We start from the raw sequence: 22,390 nt of genomic DNA on the forward strand, positions 1-22,390 counted from the left end.
TGAAACAACTAATGTTGGAGTTGGAACTCTGGCTTTGCATAGGTTGAGGATTAGGACGAGGTTCTTGAGGATGGACTCCTCGAGCATTTTGATCTCCTCTTGGTGCAGATTTAGTATTGCTTCTGGTTTGCTACTTTTCTACAGTCAAGGCACGTTGGTAGGCTTCAGAAACCGTCCAGAGGGAGTGGAGACTAAGGGCGTCTTGTAGGGACTGCTGCAAACCGCCCAAGTATCACACCACCAACTGCTCATCAGTCTCTGACAAGTCGTTTCGAGCAACCAATTGGTAGAACTCTTCGGTGTAATCATCAATAGATTTCACACCTTGTCTCAGCATATGAAGCTGTTGAAACAACGTCTGCGTGTATCCGAAGGGTAAAAAGTGCCCCTTCATCTTCTTCTTCTTCTTCTTCATTTTCTCCCAATCACAGATCTTTGGCTTGCCTTGTCTATTCCGTGATCGCTTCAATTGCTCCCACCAAGCGGTTGCACGACCATTTTCCTTCATGCAATCTAAAACTTCCTTATAATTAAAGATCTGCTCTACTTCGTGAAGCCAATCAATGAAGCCTTCGGCTTGTAGAGTGCAAAAAATTCTGGAAGCTCAACTTTGAAGCCTAAGTCTCCATATCAGTGTTCCTGACCCAGAACAGGATTATGATACGGGTTCTCAAAGCTGGAATTTGAATCACGATCATCCATCTTGCGATCCCTTTCCAAGTTTTGCGCCACTAGATGCTGGGTTAACTCTGCAACCTACCTCTGCCAGTCTTCAACCGTCATGTCTTGTACATCATGTTTATGGTAGAGGACTTCCTCATTAGGAACCTGTACACGCTGACCACTACTACCAGCCATGAAAGCTGATGAAAAGTTCACCCCAAGAAGACGCTTAAGCTCTGATACCAACTGACACCGGGTAGAACTAAGATTGTTTTGATAGTGTATGATAGTAACATAAACTATGATTGGAAGATAGAAAATGGAATTCAGGAAGAGAGAAAATAACAAATAGAGAAGAGATAACCCCTAATTGCCCCAAATAAGCAAACAAAAAAATAACTCTGAAAGACTTAAAATTTAATTGATACTCCGAAACTTGATTGAAAAATAACAAAGATTAGATCCCTTTATATAGGCTAGGTACCTCTTAATTTAACAAGACAAAGGAAAAGAAATCCAAATTGGAAATAGAAATACATAATCCTAATGGAAAAGGAAAAACCCAATCCCTATTTGAAAAGGAAAACTAAAACACACATGCATAAAATAGAAAACTCAATCCTTATTTGAGAAGGAAAACTAAGGCACACATGCATAAAATGAATCCACCCTAAAGTCAATCTTCACCTGCATCATAATACATATTAATTATAATACGTTGATTATAGTATTTAGTATGCTAAACTAACATATTAATTAGTTATTAATATTTAGTATATATATAACATTTATTGTATAGTTAGTATATATATATATATATAGTTACTTAGTTATATAAAATATATTAGACTTGCTACTTGCTCACATTATACATGTACCATTAGTTTATGAACTCAAATAGCATTCTCAATGAGCTCGCCCAAGTTTTAAACAATCGAGCCGAGCTTGAATACACATTTCATAGATCGGTTGTAGCTTGAGATTGACAATTTAAGCTCAACTCATAAACGAACCAATCTCAGCTATAGAATTTATACATATAATATAATATATATACTAAATATAATTATAACTTGTGTGTGTGTGTGTGTGTGTGTGTGTGTGTGTGTGATATATAGGGTTAAGGTTATTTATAAATGGAGTCATTTTTATTTTTAAAAATGACTCAACTTGGAGCCGTTGAGTCGATTCTAAAAGGGCTCAAATTTCAGTCGTTTTCGCTAAAGCGACTCCAAGTTGAGCCATTTTGTTAAAACGGTTCAAATTGAAGACGTTTTAATAAAAACGTTCAAATTGGAACTATTTTTGCTAAAATGACTCAAATTTGATCCATTTTTACTAAAAGGGCTCCAAGTAGAGCCGTTTTTGCGAAAAGGGCTCCAAGCGGAGCCATTTTATTAAAACGGCCCAAATTTGAGATGTTTTAATAAAAACGGCTCTAATTGGAGCCGTTTTTACTGAAATGGCTCCATGTGGAGCCGTTTCTAAAACAACCCAAATTTGAGCCGTTCTTACTAAAACGGCTCTAATTGGAGCCATTTTTACTAAAACGGCTTCAAGTAGAGCCGTTTCTAAAACAACTCAAAAACCCTATTTTTTATAGTGTTACCCTCATATCTGCATATAACCACGACATCTTATATATACCTCACACTCGATTACTGCATTACCTGAGCTCTTACTATCACATCGTTGGATTAATTTGTTCTTTTATTCTTTGTAACTATGACTTACGTACAGGTGGATAGGCCGAGAGAGCTCCCAGTTCAGTAAGTAAGCAATTAATCAAAAGAGTGTGTGATGTCAGCCGTCTTTTATTATGATAAAATCTCTTATATTGAACAGAAAAGCAAAGCATTCTAGTTTAACAAAAACCATGGTACGAGAAAATTTTCCGGATAAAATATTGTTAGTTTTTGTGTTGGCTATATTCTGTTGGACAAAATCACTTCTATTTAATGTTGCTGCTTTCACAAGGATGCTGCTTTATCCAGAGTCTACTCTTCAGCTATGTTCTTCGAGAAGATTCTGTGAAGTTTTCAAGGATTTATTTCGGTTCCCTGTCAGCCGTCCGGACGACGTGGTATTCCGTCCGGACGCTCATCAGTCAGCAACATCTGTCCGGATGACGAGATCTTTCCGTCCGGACTCCCATCAGTGTCTAGAAGTGTCGAACAGTTCAAGATTGCATCCGTCCGGACGTAATGGCAAATCGTCCGGATGCTCTTCAGAGTTCGAGAAAATCCCAGTGTTCCAGCGCATCCGTCCGGACGACGTGGTTATACCATCCGGACGCCATTCAGTATTTGACAAGAAATAGGGTTTCTGCCTCAAGACACAGTTATGGGAAGACGGCTGCTACCGTCTGGACGATGTGTGATCCCGTCCGGACGATGTCCTCTATAAGGCAAGAACGTGCATACCAAGTTCAACCATCCGGACGTCAGCCTTCATGGTCCAGACAATAAAGCTTCATATATGGAAATTGAGTGCACCAGTTCAACCGTCCGGACGTTAGCCTTCAAGGTCCAGACGCTCCAAGCCTTATTATGGTAATTTCGTGCAGCCGAAGTGTAATTGTCCAAACGCTAGGGCAACACTGTCCGGACGCTGCCTTGTATGAAAGCTATTAGTGCTACTTTGGAAAGGCGGTTGCAGTTGACCGTCCGGACTCTCGGTCAAGCCGTCCGGACACCCTCGGGTATTTTGGTCATAACTTTTTACTCAAATATCGGATTGGAATGAAATCGGCTTCATTGGAAAGCTTAGAAAAAATACTGTAATTTGAGCATCCGGACGGACTCTAGAAGCGTCCGGACGGAAAGATTTTCCTGTCCGGACGGCCCTGTAAAAAATTCCAGAATACTTTTCGGACAAGTAAAACTTGGCCCGTCCGGATGGCCCAAGGCTCTCGTCCGGACGCGCGTGCTTCAGACTCTGTTTTTGACTCAAAATAGGGTTTCCTAAGCCTATAAATAAGAGGCTCTAGGCATGCTTTCAAAATAGAATTCGGTGGTGAATTCTCTACAGCTTAGAGACGTGATATTTCCTCTAAAGCCTTGCCAAGTGTGTGATTTGATCAGCTGTGAAGTCTATCTTAGAGGTCGGCTCTAAGGTAAGGAGTTCCATTGAAGACTCTTTCAAGTAGGAGAACTTGGTTGGGAAGCGTTCGTGTTGGGTTACACGTTAGAGATCAAGATACGACCACTGCATCGGGTATATGTGAGTGTTACTGTCTTGTATCTAGCTTTGTCTTCTGAATAGTGGAATTCCTGGGTTTGGCTGCCCCGGAGTGGTTTTTCTCTTAATTAAGCTTCTACTTCGTCAACAAAATCTTTGTGTCATTTACTTTCCACTGTGCTTTAATTTTTGTTGACACTTGTTGCACATACTTTACTTTTAGAAGTCATTTCAATTTTTTAAATATTTTTACTCTGTTTGAAAGAAAAGGTACTTAGCTAGAATTCTCTTTCCTTTGAATGTAACGAGAGAGAGGCTTCTTCTTAAAATTGAAAATAGTATAACATAAATACTGCTTTGGGTAGTGATATATGCACTACAAGTGCACAATTTCATTATACATTTAAGTGAGGTCCATACATGTAGATCCCCAATATATATTGAAGTTGTACACTTATAACGCCTTGTTATAATTCTAGCATTTTTCTACGGTCTTATGTTCTAAACTTTACCTGTATAATAGATGTTGAAACTTTTCTAGCATGAAATACTGTCTTTTCTGAACTGCTTTGCATAATAAATGTTGAAAACATTTTTAACATAAAAATACTTTCTTTTTTGGATATCGTACCATTAACCCCTGTACGCTCGGGTTGAAGCACCTTTTTAGGAATCTAAGCACGCTTGTGGCCACCTTTAGGATGTTTGACTATTGAGATTAAATTGTTATTCTTTTTTGTTTATTTGAATAAGTTTTGAATTATTTTTTCTTTTGTAGTGAGTAATTTTTATTTCAAGCTAATTGCATATTTTAATTTTTAGTTTTTAGCTTTTATTTTTTAGTTTTTAAGAGAATATATATATTATAGAAATATTTCGATAAAAATAGTATTTTTAACATATTTCGATAATTTGATGGATCACATTAGTACACTTGAAAATTCAATAAACCATTTTAAAATCAGCGGTTAGTTAAGGAGATTTTTTATATTTTTCCCATAAATTAAACTAGGAAGGCCCATCTTTGCTCAACACCTAACTGCGCTGACGCCATGGGTACGGTGGCGAGCCTGATTGTGCTGAAAATAGGGCTGGCACCAACGATGATTGTGTTGACACCATGGGTACGTACCTGGCGCACCGAATGAAGGAATTCCAAGGGAAAGCCCACACTCTCGTGTGAGTGAACTGGCCGGGAAGACACGGACACACGGTTGCCTAGCTAGTGCAAGGTTAAGAAGAACCTTAAGTCTCTCGGAAGCGTCAGTGAATTTGATGATAGGCGCTCGCAATCCATTATCCTATCATGAATTGCCACTCAAAGACAATAGTCATATCTATAAGTGAAGAAGGAGAAGACACCATACAAAGGTCCAGTGCAAAATGGCAAGGGCAACTCTTTAATTCTCATTAATAGGGAAGAAGGCCAACTATAAGGGCTGATTCAACTAGCTCTTGACAACTAGGGAAGCCCATTTCAGCATAGAACAAGACCCGTCCAATACATAAAAAGATCATGGTGGGTGGAAAGATAACAAAGGGTGCGTTAAATGCGAATTGAGGTGTGAAAGCTAAAAGTTATAATAGTCCTTTCCTAATTTAATGCAAACGCGTTACCACCTTCCATAATGAATCAGGGACGCCCCAATGGGAAAAGTAACAACATGGTGACCCACTCAAGTAAACATCAAAAGCAATGAAAGCTGCACGTCGGGACAACAAATGATAATCGACATCCATTACTAACGAGGAAGCAACAGCTATGAACCAAGCTGATGGGTTGTTCTATGGGAAAGAAAGGACATTCTGGTTTGGTAAGGAAGGATGCATGTAAGGAATATGATTGTAAAAACATCTTTGCCCAGAAGAAAATAAAGATTCACATTCCAAGATCACACCTTAAGAAGAACAGGTAAAGAACAATGATATTTAAAATTAAACTGCAAAATAATAATACTTAAAGATCACAACCACTCCTTGGCTTTTGAGAAAAAAATTTCTATCTTGCTTCTCCAAAGAACACATGCAGTCTAAAAGATTATGAGACATTCGAATCTTCTCACCAAATGACTAACAATAACTAAGAGTGTGGGTTATCCATTTACTCTTTAAAACTTTAAACTTATCATCTAGAGTTAACTCAGTAATATTAATTCTTAGTTAAAACTAAAGAACTGTTGTGATTAGTTATTTTACCAGAGCTATAGACTTCTCTATTTATAGGCTTGCATACTAGGAGAGGCGAGAAATTTTACCGGTGTGGAACAAGTAGTAGAATGACTAGTCCTAGACTCCTAGTAGGACTTCTACTAGAGGTGGATGGCTAGGGCTAAAAAAAACCTAGTCTCTATGCCCTAGTAGTTGCATAGGGCCAAGGAATAATTCCCAGGCCCATGCGTCACCTTCTAGGCTCCTAGCCGGGCTTGAGTTTTATCCAAAGCCCAATCTCACATACATGCATATTCTGCATAGTTTTTTTTTACCTCATATTTTAATAAATAAAACAACCAGCCCAATAAATAAGAAAGCGTGACTTGGTCAAATTACATCAACATGATAAGGGATCCAAAGGAAAATTAAAACTAGCTTAACATGCCCTTAACCCAGTTATTTCTGTAACTGTCACCTGGCTCCTGTTTAATTACATTTAATTATACTAGAAAAATGTAATTGCACTCTAGTATTTATTTTTTATTAAATCAATTAATCTCTTAGACTTACTTATTATTGAGTTTTGATTTTTCCATGAAATCTTTCATAATAAAATTAAGGCCAAAGATATTGTCACCGAATCCCTACCTCTTTATTCTTTATTCGCTAATTTTTGTTTTAATTATTCTTGTACGTGTAAAAGACTTATCACGTGTACATGGTATTTCAGTATCTCATACCAAAATGTTCTAGTCAGAGACTGAGGATAATCCAATCCATAAAATCTATCTCAATGGAAAATTTATTAGATCCTTGTTAATAAAGGACTTGGATTCCTTTTTGAAAAAAACTTTCTCACAATATTATATATCACCCAACGCACTGAGGATGTTGACTATAATAAAAGTTTCACTCACAAATCCATCAAAGTGATATACATTTTACATCTGAGTCCACAATTCTCTTAAGTATAGCTAAAATCCGGTGTAGTGGGGTGTAGGATAGATCCTGTGAGCCTAGTCTAAAGGGGAAAATCAAGTGTAACAAGATGTAGGATAAGAGGTATAGGCTTGATTTTAAAGGTAATAATCAGGTGTGGCAAAGAACAAAGAAAAAATTGTGAGTTCAAGTGGAAAACAAACCCGTGGTGGCGCGTGGGGTGCGTGGTTGATGGTGGCAGTGCATTCTTGATGGTGTGGAGTAGGTCGGCAAACTCCGATCAAGAATCCGGTGTCCTTGTCTGAAACCGGCAAAAGTTGGAGGTGCGTTTCAGCGCGTGAAACAAACACTGAAAATCCGTGGTGGCACGTGGCGGCGCGTGAAAGGTCTTATGGGCAAGTAGTTTCCTCTGACAAGTAGATTGGTCGTCTCTAATTCTGGATCTAGTGTTCACGGCGGAAAAGCACTGACTGAAGTGTTACGTGGTGGCCGGGGCAACATGAGGATCGGGTGCTCTACAGGGAAAAAGAAAAAATAAACATTGTTTGGTGCATGAGGGCGCTGTGGACGTTTCTAGTATACTAGACACAAAAACCTGGCTCTGATACCATATTAAAATAACTGAAGAATTCTGAATAGAATATTATATTTCTCTTTGTCTATAACTGTGTACAAGATTAGGCTATTTATAGTTGAATAAGTCAACTAATACAAGTAAATTCAAATCGACTTATAAAAAAAAATAAAAAATCGACGTGCGCAGACTAAAAAATATAAAACAGATAATTAATGTACAAAATAAATTAAATACGATAAATGGGACATATACGACAAATGCCAGAATATATTCTACTAGGATTATATAGCTCTCACATTACTCACAACTCACAAGCCATCAAAGGCGTTCAAATTATATTATCTTGTTATTGACGAGATCCTGGATTTCCCCCTATTCCTGGGACGTTACAGCTAGTGGTCAGAGACGGAGGGAGGGGGGGGGACTGGCAGGGGCCATGGCCCCCCCCCCAATTTCCTTGAAAAAAAAAATTCTTAGGTTAAAAAAAAAAAAAAAAATCTCAAAAAAAAAATATATATATATATATATAAGCTAAAAAACTAAAAATTTAGCCTATTAGCTCCTACCAATAATTTTTTTTTACTACCAGCCCCTGCCCATAAGAACTTCTGGCTCCGTCCCTGCTAGTGGTTTGAGCAAGTTTTGTTATTGACGAGTTCCTTTTCTCACAACTTCTTTTTGCAATATCCCTCATCGCGCATGTCAATGAGAGATTCGGGTTGAGTCTAGTTGTGGTGTTGAATTTCTGGCAAAACTCCCTGTGAGAGCTAACTGCTTCTCTAATGGCTATTTTTGGAGCTCCGCGGGCCAGTCTTTCTTTTACAGCTTCAGAACAGAGACCGCAAACCCAGTTTCCTGAATAAGATTCTTCAACTTGTGCGATGTAGGCCGGAGTGCAGTCCTCTTTGTGCCCACAGCATTCGCATTCAACTTCATCCACCACCACAATGTTTTCGAATTCCTTAATATATTTGTCGATTTCGACGGATATGTCGGAGACCACCTTTCGCAGCCTGTGCTCATTCTGTAGAGATCAGAGGGAGATAGAGGGTTAATCAATTAGGCAATGAGCCACTAAAATTTATATATATATAACAAGTGAAATAACTAAAACAACAATACCATGATGGGAAAGAGATTGGATACTGGTGTTTTAGTCAGTGGTTTTGGTGTCATATCTTTGCAAAGATGATTAGCTCTTCAAGGGATCGAGACGTATAAATTTATACGGAGAAGAATCGGAAAAGAGATAAAATCAAGAGTTAAAGAAGTTGAGGTAGGTGTCATAGCTAGGCTTGCATGCAGTTGATCAATTTCCATGCTGAACAGGCTAGAATATCTGAATTTCTACGGATGAGAGTTGCTTTTCCATTAATGTGCAAATTGCACCACTAGGAACTAGCTAGCTAGGGCTGTAGCTAGGGCTTCCACTACAATTTGCAACTAGGATCATCATGCATATATATATTATATACTTTTTATAGGATGGCAATAGATAAATGTTAAAGGTATGGAATATTAATATTTTTTGCCACTCGTGAGGATTCACGAGATGTATTGGGAACTTGATTGTGCTTGCTAAAATATATGCATAACGGAGATTTTTTTTATTTTTATTTTTTTTGGTTAAGCCTATTTAAGAGAAGAGAGAACTAGGGTTCTTGAGGGTTTATGTCTTGAAACTAAGCCAATTTCTATCTATTGTATAAAATTTTAGTTTATTAAATAAAGTTGTTTATTTTTAAAAAAAAAAATTATTTAGAACGTTGGGCATGTATATAATTGTACATGTGCATGAATATTACTTTGTATATAGACATGTAGGTAGTTTTTAGGTTATATATTGAATATGGTTTGAAGTGTTTTAATAAGATTATCACACAGAAAATTTCAATCATAATTAAACTTTGTAAGTTATAAACTATAGTCCATAGTCAATAATAAAATTGAGCATTCGATTTGGTAAAATTATAACATATCAATTGTAATGATTAATGATTTATGCTAATGACCGTTTCGTCTTTCTGGGAAACGAGACTAAGGCTGAAGCTTTAGCCATAGGAACCTCGCGTTTAATTTTGAGCAATTTAATTGCACGCTTCAAATAAATTTGCATAAGCAGCGATTTAGCAGGGGAACGACTGTGGACATTATCTCATGTCTAGACGTGGTGATGATATTGACTTTAGCCTGTAAAAGCCACCTGCAGTTAGCATATCTGCTCAACTAGTCAAGATTAATATTGTTGCCATTAAAGAGACTAGTAAAGTTAAGGTTAGTGTCTTTGAAGTTCTCAAACTTGGTTTACTTGTTTGCTTTTTTTATTTTTTTGCCCACATATATTTGATAAACTAATATTTATGCCAAAAAAATGTCTCATTATTAATAAACAACGTTAGAGAATTGAATATATATATATGTAGGGAAGTACCAGAGATTATGGTTATTGAATATTGATAATGTCATAATACTATTAATGCTCCTTTTGTTATTTTTTGCCTGTAATTAAATTGATTTTATTTTATAGTTAATTTTATGAATTATTTTTCTGCAATAAAATGTATTTATAAGAAAGTATAGTTATTTGATAACTGTAGTTATTTGATTGCAGACTACAATATTTTTTAATTATTATTTGATACCTAGCTATAATCTAGTGTAGTTTTTAGCACATGAGAAACAACCGAAAGAAAGAAATTAAAAAGAAAAAAAAATATTGCTAAAAGGAAACCCAAAGAACTGAGAAGCATAAAAAACTAAGAAAAAAATAGTTAAGAAACAATTATTTTGTTTCTTTTACTTTTATTTTTTTGATTTTTTTGTTAGTATTGATGCTTCTTTTGTTTCAATGTAAAATGCTTTCCGAAGAAAAATATTTTAGAAAAATCATTTTTTAAGAAAATATTTTTAAGGAAATCATTAGTTTAGGAAAATATTTCGGCGTTTGATGGGTAGGGAAGATAAAAATATTTTTTATATTTTCATTCAATCATGTTAACCTATAAAAATGAATTTTTATTCACAACATAAAAATATTAATATAAAATAATTTTTTTAAAAAATTAACCTAAAAATTTGAGTCCGGTGGTGGCCCTACAATGGTCACCTGGGGGCTAGTCGTGACCCAATGGTAGTCTGACGATGGCACGGTAGTGGTCTGGTGGAGGCTGGAGTTGGCTCGATGGTGGTCTAGCGAAGGCCGAGGGTGGTTACGTAGTGGTTCAACGGTAGCTCGATGGTGGTCCAACAATTGCCCCGTGTTGGTCCGATAGTGAGAGAATGAGAAGCTCAAACTCTAAAAATTATTTACACTTCTAAAAAGGAAAACGTTTTGTGAAAATTAAAAAGTTTTTTCTATCAAACTAAAAATGTTCTTGGTTAACTATTATTTTTCATCGCTCCAAACTCCATAAAATACATAAAATATTTTCCGAAAATCATTTAACGCCAAAACAAACAAAGCCTGAAATGAATACTAATTTTTTTTTTTTTTATATATTAATTTAAACATTTTTGTCTCAGTCCTTACTAGATGTCTGGCATAATTAGTTAGATTTTTTTTTTTTTTTTTTTATGTAGGGCATAACTAAGATTATTTTGATAGCGTATGATAACAGCAGAAATTAAGAATTGAAGATTGAAATGAGAATTTAGGAAGAGAAAAAATAACAAACAGGGAAGAGAAAAACCTTAGCTAGTTGCATCAAATAAGCAAAAAGAGAAATAAATATTGTGAAAGACTAAAATTTTAATTGATACTTCAAAACTAAATTTCAAAATAATACAGACTACCTCAATGTAGACCGAGTTTGAGTGCTTTACAAGCAAAATTCTTGGAGGAAAAAGAAAAAATAAATAAAAATACAAAATAACTTTAAATTTGGAGACAAAGCAAAATACTTATAGGGAAATTAAAATATTATATATTCTAAAAATAATCACAAATATTATGCAGGATTATTTCCATTCTTATAGAGATATTTTCTATTAAGATATATATTCTAATGCTATTAATTTAACATCTGACATCTCAACCATTGATTCAATATGGTCTTTTCCTGCATCGATATCATTTTTGTTTCTTTGGTTAGATTACAACTAAAGAGTCACCTTCAACTTGAAGAATGATGTTGCATAGCTAGATAGCTTTTATAGGCCCACGTGTGTTGCATTCCTACGTCAAACTTTTATTTGAAGAAGTTGCCAAGTGGTGCTGGCTGTGTCGTTGAAATTGAAGTACGTACTCCAGACGGAACAGTAGTATTTTTTTTTTTTTTTTTTTAAAGTACATTGAACCGAACAACGAAACAAACTAAAAACAAACAAAAACTATATACCTAATAAACTAGTGGGAGGTAGATCTTTCCCACTTACAATAAGAAGAGAAGAAAAAGGACAAGGGGCAGTGGGAATGCAGCCATAAACTTTGCACTTTAATTATTAACTTGGAGTTGCAAATGAACTACTTTCTTTTTTGCCATCATTATCGTGTCACAAAATATATTGAAATGTCACTAAATTTACATTTTACGTTTAAACACCCAAAAAACAAAAAAAAAAAAAAAAAACCCAAAAAGTGTTCTGAATTTCCTTTCCTTTTCCTTTATTTTCTCAGCAACCAACTAGAGGCCAAGCATTATACAAATCAAAGGAAAAATAGGAAAACGAGTTGAAGAGTATAAGATCACATATAAGTTAACATTGATATTCAGTAAAACAATTTATCAAAAATATTCAGTAAAACAAACCAATATAATACTGAGTGAGAAGGAAATTCACCGTGGATTGACAGTAAAACAAACCAAGAGAGATAGACGGAGATGAGATTGAGAAGGAAACTCACTGTGGATTGGTAAAATGAGCATGAATTGCATGAGAAGAGGAAACTCACATAACAGTATGCATAGGTATATGTGAAAAATAGATAAAATTAATCAATCTATGCTTGTTTTACACATAAATAGCAAGCCCTAGTTCTCTTTATCAAAGTTCACCAGAAAAGAAAAAGAAGCAAAATGTAAAGAGCAAAGGAAAAAGGTGTAGAGAACTCGAAATTACCTCGCGTTGAGTTTAATGCGATGTCTAAAAGAACTTGCAAATAGAAAAAGAATTACATAATTAAAAACAAAATGGCAAAGGGATTAGCATAGGAAAGAAAAGATCGAAGAGAAGAAGAAAAGGGGTGGAGGAGCAAGAAAAAGGGGGAGGGGGGAGGAAAGTAAAAAGGGTCAAAAGAAAAGAAAGAATGAAAAGAGAGGCCGTTAGCGCGCGCCTTTCCTGTGATGTTTAATGACGTGTCAAATTTGACACGTCACTAAATTATTAACATGTCGACTTTGACATGTCACTAATAATTTAAATTTAAATTTTTAAAATTATATTGACTTAATACTCAGTTACATACCAAAGTCGGCACGCGCGTCACTAATTAGTGACGTGTTAAATTTAATACATCACTAAATAATTTGGCATACCGCTAATAATTTAAATTTCAAATTATTTTTTTAAAAAAAAAATTATATCAACTTAATATTTTGTAGCACGCCAACTTTGGCACGTCACTTCACTATTAGTGACGTGCCAAATTTGACATGTCACTAATAACTTAAATTTTATATATATCGACTTAATATTTAATGACGCACCAACGTACTTTGGCACTTCACTAAATAAATTGACCTAATATTTAGTGACACGCCAAATCTGGCACTTCACTAAATAGTGACAAGTCACTAATAAATTAAATTTCAAATTTTTTTTTTTAAAAAAAAATTATATGATATAATTTTAGTGATGTGGCAAAAAGTTGATTACTGTAGACACATCAATAAATGCTATTTTTTAAAAAAAACAAAAAAAAAAAAAAAAAAAAATCATTGTAGTGGTTACTTTGGAATTAGGATCCCCTACAATTTTTTTAAAAAAAAAGATTGAAATTCTAAAATTATGTGAATTTATATCGTTTCATGCATTCAAACTGCATGAAAAATCCAAAGGGGAATCTAATAAAATATATGTGTTTTATGAATCTGAACCAACTGTATGTTGAATATATCTGTTTTGGATTATTTGAGTACTTTTAAATATCTTGAAATTATGATGATGTTGAAGTATGTATATGATATGTGGAGTTTGAATAAATGGTGTGACTCTAGGATATTGTTGGGGATTTTTGTATACTAGAGTTGCATTGTAAATGATTGAGATTTTTAGTGTGAGTTATAAAAGGGGGGACATAATGCATTGCGTGCTTAACGGCACAACTTTGGACTCGGCGATTTGAGTCTGGGACTCGGTGATATGAGTCTGAGACTCGCCAATATGAGTCTGGGACTCGGCGATTTGAGTCTGGGACTCGGTGATATGAGTCTGGGACTCGGCGATTTGAGTCTGGGACCCAGTTTCTTGAGCCATGGGCTCTGAGGACATTGCATATGCATACATATATCATAGTGTCGGTGGGTATTGTTTTTATGTTATGTATATTTCTATTTGCATGATTTAAAGGCATCGCGCTTTAGTATACCTAGACTGTACGCTACTGGATTGGGTGATGTAAGTGTCTTTTGACACGAAGTTACCTACATCTGGCAATGCTGTTTCTTTTTATTACTGAGTAAGATGCCATTGTTTTAAGCTTAATGAACCTAGACTGTACGCTACTGGATTGGGTAATGTAAGTGTCTTTTGACATGAAGTTACCTACATCTGGCAATGCTGTTTCTTTGTACATTTGAGCCACCATTGTTTTATGCTTGATGTACCTAGACTGTACGCTACTGAATTGGGTAATGTAAGTGTCTTTTGACATAAAGTTATAACATCTGGCAATGTTGTTTCTTTGTACATTTGAGCCACAAAATACAATAGTTTTATAGTAGGTGAAAAGATATGTAGTTGTTTCCAAGGTGGGATGACTGGAACTTCTATATGTGTTCGCAGCTACATAGTATGCTTTAAATGTTTTCTATTAGTCGATGTTTGCTAAATCAGCTATGGGGATTTTCAAACAAAAGTTTATAAATTGGTAGCTGTTATAGTGTACACGAGACTAAAAAATAAAAAGTTAGTTCTTTGCGAAAACTCAGTGAATAGTATACCTCTGAGGTCTTAGTGTAATTAAATATACTAAGGCGGTGGGCTCATAATTCCATCTGTACGGATGCGGCAACCCCCGCAACCGTGCAGATTCTGATATTGTGACTGCATGTATTCCTGAGCTAGATAATGACCCAATAGCTTTATATTTGGGGTATTACGATTGAAGCTCACAGCGATGATCGTAATGTGTTGGACTACAGAGTCCTGTCTTTTGGATATTTTTGTATATGAAAAATATCTCTCTCCCCCCTTTTCTCTTCTCTCAGCTTACAGAAATGAGGCACTGCCTCATTCCTTTCTTTCTTTTTTTTCTTAAGTGAGGCGCACATGCGCCTCACACTTCTCATTTTTTTTTTTTTTTTTTTTTTTTAATTAGAAGGGCAATTAAGCCCTTCAGTTACAAATGGCCGTGTGGCCAATTAAATGGCTGCGTGGCCACTTTTGTTTTTCTTTTGTGCCCTTCACACCATTTCTTTGAAAGTGGGGCGACCTGATCGCCCCACATGTATATATATATATATATATATATATATATATATATTAGTTTTATTTATTATATTTTCAAATTCTTTTCTTTTCCTATTATTTCAAATTTTCTTTTATTTATTTATTTATTATTAATATTTTTAACATAAAAATATCACTTATTCTTTCTTGGGCATTACAACTGTCATGCTTCTAACGGTCCATTGTTGGGATTCGGTCCACTGCAAGACCACCGTTAGAACTTCAACGGAACTCAAATTTCTAGGCTATTTTTTAAAATATATATATATATATATATATATATTGTAAATAAAAAAAAAAATTACAAGTTAATATGATTGAATGAAAATATAAAAAAGTATTTAGAATTTTTTCAAACGCGCCAAATGCTAAAAGATGTTTTCAATGAAAATACATTGTCTTAAAAAATAATTTTTTGACAAAAAAATATTTTTCGTAGAAACAAACAAACAGTTGTTGAATTTGGGTTATGTGATGTTTGAGGGCATGTCATTTTTAAGGTTTGGTTTCGTTTTGGTTATGCTTGGGATTGGGCCGTGGGAGAGTACTAGGAGCTAGGGGCAGATTGGGTGGACATGAATGATGTGGGAGGGTTGGGCCAGATAAAGCTTTGTGGCTATTGGGTCTGACAGCCTGAAATTAATTAATCGTATTTTACTATTTTTAATGGGGCTCAGGGAAGGTTTGGTTAGGTGAAAGATGATCATTTAACAGCTGAATAAAGGGAAAGCATGGATGTTAATTGGATGGATGCATGGCTTGGAACAATTAAAGCCATTCACAAGAAACTCAACCTACCTGCCTGAAATTTAATGTTTTATTTGTTTGGGTATAAAATATTATTTTATGTAATTTTTGGTGTTTAATGCAACCGAAAATGATAACCGGAAAATAAAAATAATTTTACCGGAACAAGTAAAAAAAATATATAAATGTATTGTAAGTTGGTGTCGGAAAGAAGAATAAGAAGTAGTCTACAGCAGCAAGTAATTACGCGCGAGACTAGAAAGGGACGAAAGAAGTATACTAATTAATTAACTATGAAGTAAAGGCCATATATATATATATATATTAGGATTAGAAGTTGGATGGTTAATCATGTTACAGAGGTGTTTATCATTAATTCATAAAAACAAAACACCGCTCTTCTTTACGCATGGCATATATGTACGTACCAAAGTTGAGGATATTATTGTTTAGAAACTCCCTCCCACCTTTGTCCCTTCCCCTGTCAGTACCCGGTCAGTACGGCAAATTACCACCTGCATGGTATACGTACAGAGATGCGGACAGGAGGGAGATACGCGTGCTTCGCATTTTCTGGGGTAAGGAGGTCTAGGCACTGTGGTAAAATGAGAGTGGTGTTTTTGGATTCGGAGTAAAAAGGGGTAATGACCCAACTGAAGCTAGCTTCTTGAAGAAACACAAATTTGAATCTCCTCGTCTGGGAAACAGGACATGCCAGACCACAATTACATATCCGTATTGACTGGGTACTGACAGGGGAAGGGACAATTAAAGTGTGGGGGGAAGCTAGGGAGTTGGAGGGAGTTTCTAAACAGTGTACAAAGCGAAAGGAGTACGTACGTACGTACCAATTTACGAGAGAATATATATAATATAGCTAGGTAATTAACCCTAATTAATTAAAAAGTTAAGTAGCTCGATCATCATATCGATCAACTATATATCGACTATCTCCCTTGTGATGGCCGGAATACAACTGAAGCTCCTTTCAATCCCACCCTTGTGATCTCTAGGGCTCGTAGATTTGGCTGATCTAGTTCTTGAACTTTTCTTCAAAATCTCTTTGATGGCCTCTGCTTGGTACAAAACAGGATAACTCCTGCCAATCCAGTTGAACCTCACACAGGCAGTCATGTGCTCGTTCAAACCCTCCTCTCTTTTCCCTCCATTCTTCTCCATCTCTTCGCTCACAGCCTCAGCGCACAGCCCACAAATATACTTGCCTGAAAACTTGTCACGCACGCAATTTATGTACTCGCGGGTGCACTCTTCCGACATGCCACAGCACTCGCACTTGGCATCCTCGACCTCGGATATGGCCGGGAGGAGGCATGCGTTAATGTCTTCTTTGCTTATCTCGGATGAGATATCCGAGATTGTTCTTTGGAGACTTTCCATCGAAAGCCTTGCTGCTGGCTCATGGACATGATTTTCACTCCTACAGTATGAACCAATCATACTTTCTCTGTTTGGCGCCATATATGACTATATGAGAGGATCGATCGATGAAGAGGAGTTGTGAGAGAGTATTTCTTTGGAACGATCGAGTTCAGAAATTGGAGGATTGTCTCATATATGTACATGATCAGCATCGGAGTAGCTTGTAATTTATATCGGTCATCTTCTTATATCTGCAGATCGAAGCCTAAGATAAGAACAGATGTATGTGGACCATAATCGGCTTACCTAAGCAATCAATCAATGAATGTGCATGTGTCAGTGTGTGTGACTTGTGTGACAGAGACTGAGAGAGTGATATTATATATCCTGAGTCACCTGGATTTGTATTGAAGATATCAAACAATAATAGCTAGCCTCCAATTCTTTGTCGTCTTCTTTAATTTAGCCTGTAGCAAAAACAAATTTAAAAAAGTTTCGCGTCCTGCTAGTTAAAATGGTAAAGAATTTGCTGACCTGTTACGCTGAATATGTTAAATAAAACAGTGAAAGTAAATATATAGCTGAAATACTTCAGAAATGTTTAGCTAAACATATTTGGTGAATCGGGTGTAAATGCGATTTTAACTCAGTTATCCAAATCTTTTGGTTGGTTTAATATATAAGTCCCTAATCAGAGGCTAACACATGCAAATGGTAGGCTAGCTTACTTGTTAATTTCATCTTTTGAAGTTAATTAATTTAAATTGTAAAGCATGCATATATACCCTAGCTAATTATATCGCAAAGCTTATGGACAATTAATTATGTCAATAAATATATAGTTGTTATGAGAACAACTACCCAAAACTTTTGCAGTGAATCACCCTTTGCAAATTAATTAAATTAAAAGGGAAAGAAACAAAACAACTGTTGGCATTCACATGAATTCAGGTCCAGTTCAACCACATAAATGTACACCTGGCCTTTACTTGATATTTTCTTCTTGGTGTTGAAAAGACGAGACATTTGTGGAAAATGACCACTCCTAAATTAATTGATTCTCCCCGACGTTCAGGCCAAGGAAAAAACAACGAATTTAATTACTAAAAAGCAAAAGATGGGTTTGTCCTTAAACAGCGTAGCAGATTCATCTAAAGAACTCCAGAATCACGAGAAACGTACAGAACAAACCATGTGAGAGAGAGAAGAGAAAGAGAGTGATGAACATATCAAAAGGGAGAATAGTAAATAGTAAATTCACAGGTATCTTGAAATCGGAAAGAAAAAGTGGTTCCACCGTTCCAGGCTTTGCTGTGGGCCGAGACAGAGAGAAGAAGGTTTTATTTAATTTGTGTACCTGTATGTATGGACACCTGGGTAGAAAAAAAGGCGTAACATCATGGATTTGTTTGATGGGGGAAAACAATACCACTTACAGCTTTTTATGACAAAAAGTGACCCCTGCCTTCATCAAGTTGCACCTACACCGTCAGCCATGCACCCCCTAGCTTGTTTGTTTCACAAAATATGAACGAAACCTGTCTGCTGTTTCAGACTTTCGGTTATAAGCCCTAATCATCGATCTCTTCATATTTGGCTTTCCTCAACATATTTAAGTAAAGTGTAATGATTTAACATCACTCAAAAATACTATTTTTCATTACTTTTTTTTTATGTACCAAAGTGCTCCCCTACTTATAAAAAATAATAAATAAAAAAAACGAAAAAAAAAAAAAAAAAAATCAAAAGGTAGTGGGAGACCACCTTGCCACATAGACAAGATGGTAAAAAGTGGTATCTTTAAGTGGTGGTGAATCATTACTCTTAACAAAATCTACAAAAATGTCTCTTTAACAAACTTTTAATCAAATGTTGAACTTAACATTTGTCAGAATCTCTTTTTACATTTATAGAGTTAAACAAATAATGTTATAATTTTTTTAATATTAATTTTTGCCAGCTGTGCTAGACAGTCTTCCTCTTTGCACCACAAATTTTTTTCACCCTGTGCCTCCTAAAGTCTCTCCCTCTACAGCATACCAAGCAAATAAATGAAAGAGGGCTACAAACTAGATAGAGAGAGAGAGAACTAAAGTCTGAAACGATCCAGGCAGAGAAAGAGTGTAACGCCCCGTTTTTTATAAAAAAGCGTAAGTGAAAACTTTTATTTTCACGTGACATTACGACATCATCAGAATTAAGAATTGACAACATAATATATTTTTTCTTAACAATTAGGGAACATTATACAACAGAGCTGACTGAATTACCTCATTATATTAAAATACGAATCATGTGTTGTAATATAATAAATACACTCAAAACAATAACATATGTGCCACATCCGGCACTAATAATAAAATCATTGTTTTATCCAACCTATTAAATATTACATATTAGCATAACAAATCTCAAATAAAATTAATATAATAATTCTAGATGTTCTATCCTTCGTCCGAACCTACATAAACTTGCATGTGATTGTGGTTAACACTACAATCTCATGCTGTATTTGTGTGAGTCAACAACTCTCAATAATATAGAAAAATTGCTCTATTCAAAGTATATTATACAATCAAATGATGCTAGTCATATATCCATTGCAATGACAGTTCATAAGCACAGTCTCATATATTTTTTTTTCTTGCATTCATTCTTACTAAAGCCTTGTGCTTGGTTATTGTTTATCTTTGAGCCTTGTGCTCCTTTAATTGTTGAGCCTTGTACTCCTTTAATTATAAAGCTTATTGGTCTTTGAGGCCTTGTGCCTCGATTGTGAGCCTTGTGATCGTCAGTCTATTATTACTACGAGAGGCCTTGTGCTCCCACTGTCGTTCTTGTGCCCGCCAGCTTTATTATTAATATATCTTTTCGGTGGCCTTGTGCTCCCACTGTGCGCTTTGTGCCTGCCAACTTTGTTCTTAATCCTTTCAACCTTTGGTTTATCCATCGGTCTTATCAGTGTATTGACGTCTTGGTACTTAAACTTTTGGTTTAACCGTTGGTCTAGTCAATTTCTTAATGCCTTAGTACTTAAACCTCAGTTTAACCATTGGTCTAATCAATTCACTAATGCCTTGGTACCTAAACCTCCAGTCTTTCTTATTAACAGGTTCATAATTCATAACAATTAAATATGCATAACAATACAATATGCAAAATCGTAGCATACAAAATACTCCAAACAAAACATGTTACACACAACATATGTCAAATGCTAAACCAACTCGTATACAATTAAATAAAACAGAAATCACTACGCTAAAGAAAGCAACTACGTATCATCCTCAGTGAGTAAGAATACTCACAGTCTTTCCTACTTCTTGGAAATATTCACAAACACATTTTCACTGCAATATAATTTAGTACAAGTAATGATGAATTAGTTTTTCTAAAAATACATTTTAACACTATTCTCATTTCTGACTTTATAAACCTTAATATAATTTCCCATTTTTGTTTAAGCATTAACACAACATGTAAAATTAATCCAATTATATTTTATTACTAATCTTTTATACGGTACTTACCACGGCATCTATTTAAACCCTTAAACATCTGTTTTATCAAAATAAATCTCATTATAGCATAATTTCTTTTTTATCAAAATAGATATATCAGTTTAAAACTCACTGATTTTACAATATGGTTTGCAACCCAAAATAACTAAATTATTATTTAAATAATATTAAAGCAAGTATTGTTTTAGTTATTCTAACTGAAACAGTCAAATACCAAAATAGGTTTAAGCCAATATATGGCTTATTTTTATATCAAATAAACATAATAACTCCATTAATATAAATAATGGGTTTTAAACTTTTAAAATAACTGAATAGTACAATGGCATAATTATAAATAATCTTTATTTTAATCTTATAAAATCTGGGCAAAATAACGACATTAATATATTTAATGCTTAAAAATACTTTAAGAATTTTGGGCAGCATAATGACGCTTTTATAAAAAGTTTAATTTTTACTTGAGCATCACAAAGATGTGATTTATTATTTAAATACGTCATTTGAAATACCCTGTTTAAAATACAACTTAAAACATCAGATACTTAAAATAATCAAAACTGTAAAATCACAAAATATTAAAACAAAGTTAATAACTTAGAAATTACATAAATCAAAGCCTTAATTAAAAACTTACCAAATATCTCAAAATGGTATTTTTGAGATATTAAAGGGACTAAATTCGGCCAAGGCAGAGAAGGAATTTCTTCATCTTCTCATTTTGTTTCTTATTTATTTATTTTTTTGATGGAATAACAGTTATATATATAATTACATATATACATATATTATATCCGATTCCACCTTTTTCCTTTTAGAAGAGAGTTTGTTTTTTTTTTAAAAAAAAAAAAAAAACTAAAAAGGGAGGTTAGGACATAGGAGGAACTTACGGGAGAGAGAAGAGAGAGAGAAAAGTCATTCTGGAGACTTCCTCTTCTTTATTTGTTCTATTTTCTGTTTTTCTCTTCCCACTGTAGGAAGGGCCGGTAAGTTCTCCCATATTCTTCCTAAATGTTTTCTTCTCCTTTTTTTTTTTTTTTCATCCTCAAAACCAGCCGATCAAGAGAGAGACAGTTTGTAAGTTTAAAGGAACACCACTAAACAAAGAGGAATCAACCGAACACAGAGGAAAACCGTGGGTTTACTGAAAGAGGAAAAGCTTTCTTTGTCCAATGGCTATGGGTATGAAGTGGTAAGTTAGCTAATTTCCTCTTTACTTTTCACGGACCCATTAGTGTTTAGGTGCGGATTTTTTTGCAAATAAAAGTAAAAGCTCTCTACTAAGTTTCTGCTACTTTTTTTTTTTCCCTCAAACAAGGTGCAAGCCGAGAGAGAATTTCATGCTCTGTTTTTGGTTAGGTGTTGTTTGATGAGAAGAGAATGGTTTTTCTAGGCCTTTATCCTATTATTATCGATAGGAAAGCAAGAGAAGAAGAGAATAAAACTCTGGTTTTTTGCAGTATGAGGAAGAGAGGGAATATGTGGAGAATTTCAGCAAATTAGCGAGAGAACTTTTGGTCTTGTGAAGAACCCATCGCTCACCCCTTTCTTTTATAAAGAGATTGAAGGGTGCAGATGCTTACATAACGTTTTTTTATCTACGGACAGTAGCCTCGCAGGTGTT

The 22,390-nt window shown here is 35.0% G+C and overlaps 2 protein-coding genes across 2 annotated transcripts; both read right to left on the reverse strand.

The window, feature by feature from the left end:
- Positions 1-7,976: 7,976 nt before the first annotated feature.
- On the reverse strand, positions 7,977-8,723 carry LOC133870403 (uncharacterized). Its single transcript, XM_062307516.1, has 2 exons — positions 8,633-8,723; positions 7,977-8,534 (listed from the first exon to the last, which is right to left on the reverse strand). Exons 1-2 carry the CDS (start codon positions 8,684-8,686, stop codon positions 8,073-8,075), a joined length of 516 nt encoding a protein of 171 aa, XP_062163500.1. The 5' UTR covers positions 8,687-8,723; the 3' UTR covers positions 7,977-8,072.
- Positions 8,724-16,214: 7,491 nt separating this feature from the next.
- LOC133871745 (uncharacterized) lies at positions 16,215-17,493 on the reverse strand. Its single transcript, XM_062309158.1, has one exon. The coding sequence runs from the start codon at positions 17,342-17,344 to the stop codon at positions 16,802-16,804; it is 543 nt and encodes a 180-aa protein (XP_062165142.1). The 5' UTR covers positions 17,345-17,493; the 3' UTR covers positions 16,215-16,801.
- Positions 17,494-22,390: the final 4,897 nt, after the last annotated feature.

Source organism: Alnus glutinosa, chromosome 6 (assembly GCF_958979055.1).
Source record: "Alnus glutinosa chromosome 6, dhAlnGlut1.1, whole genome shotgun sequence".
NCBI classification, from domain to species: Eukaryota; Viridiplantae; Streptophyta; class Magnoliopsida; order Fagales; family Betulaceae; genus Alnus; species Alnus glutinosa.

What these genes read in the sequence shown, in the direction of transcription:
- LOC133870403 (XM_062307516.1), bottom strand. Translation starts at nt 8,686, where the DNA reads ATGACACCAAAACCACTGACTAAAACACCAGTATCCAATCTCTTTCCC. An exon ending in CCAATCTCTTTCCCATCATG is followed by an intron (nt 8,535 to 8,632) that starts GTATTGTTGTTT and finishes TGATCTCTACAG; the next exon opens with AATGAGCACAGGCTGCGAAA.
- LOC133871745 (XM_062309158.1), bottom strand. Translation starts at nt 17,344, where the DNA reads ATGGCGCCAAACAGAGAAAGTATGATTGGTTCATACTGTAGGAGTGAA.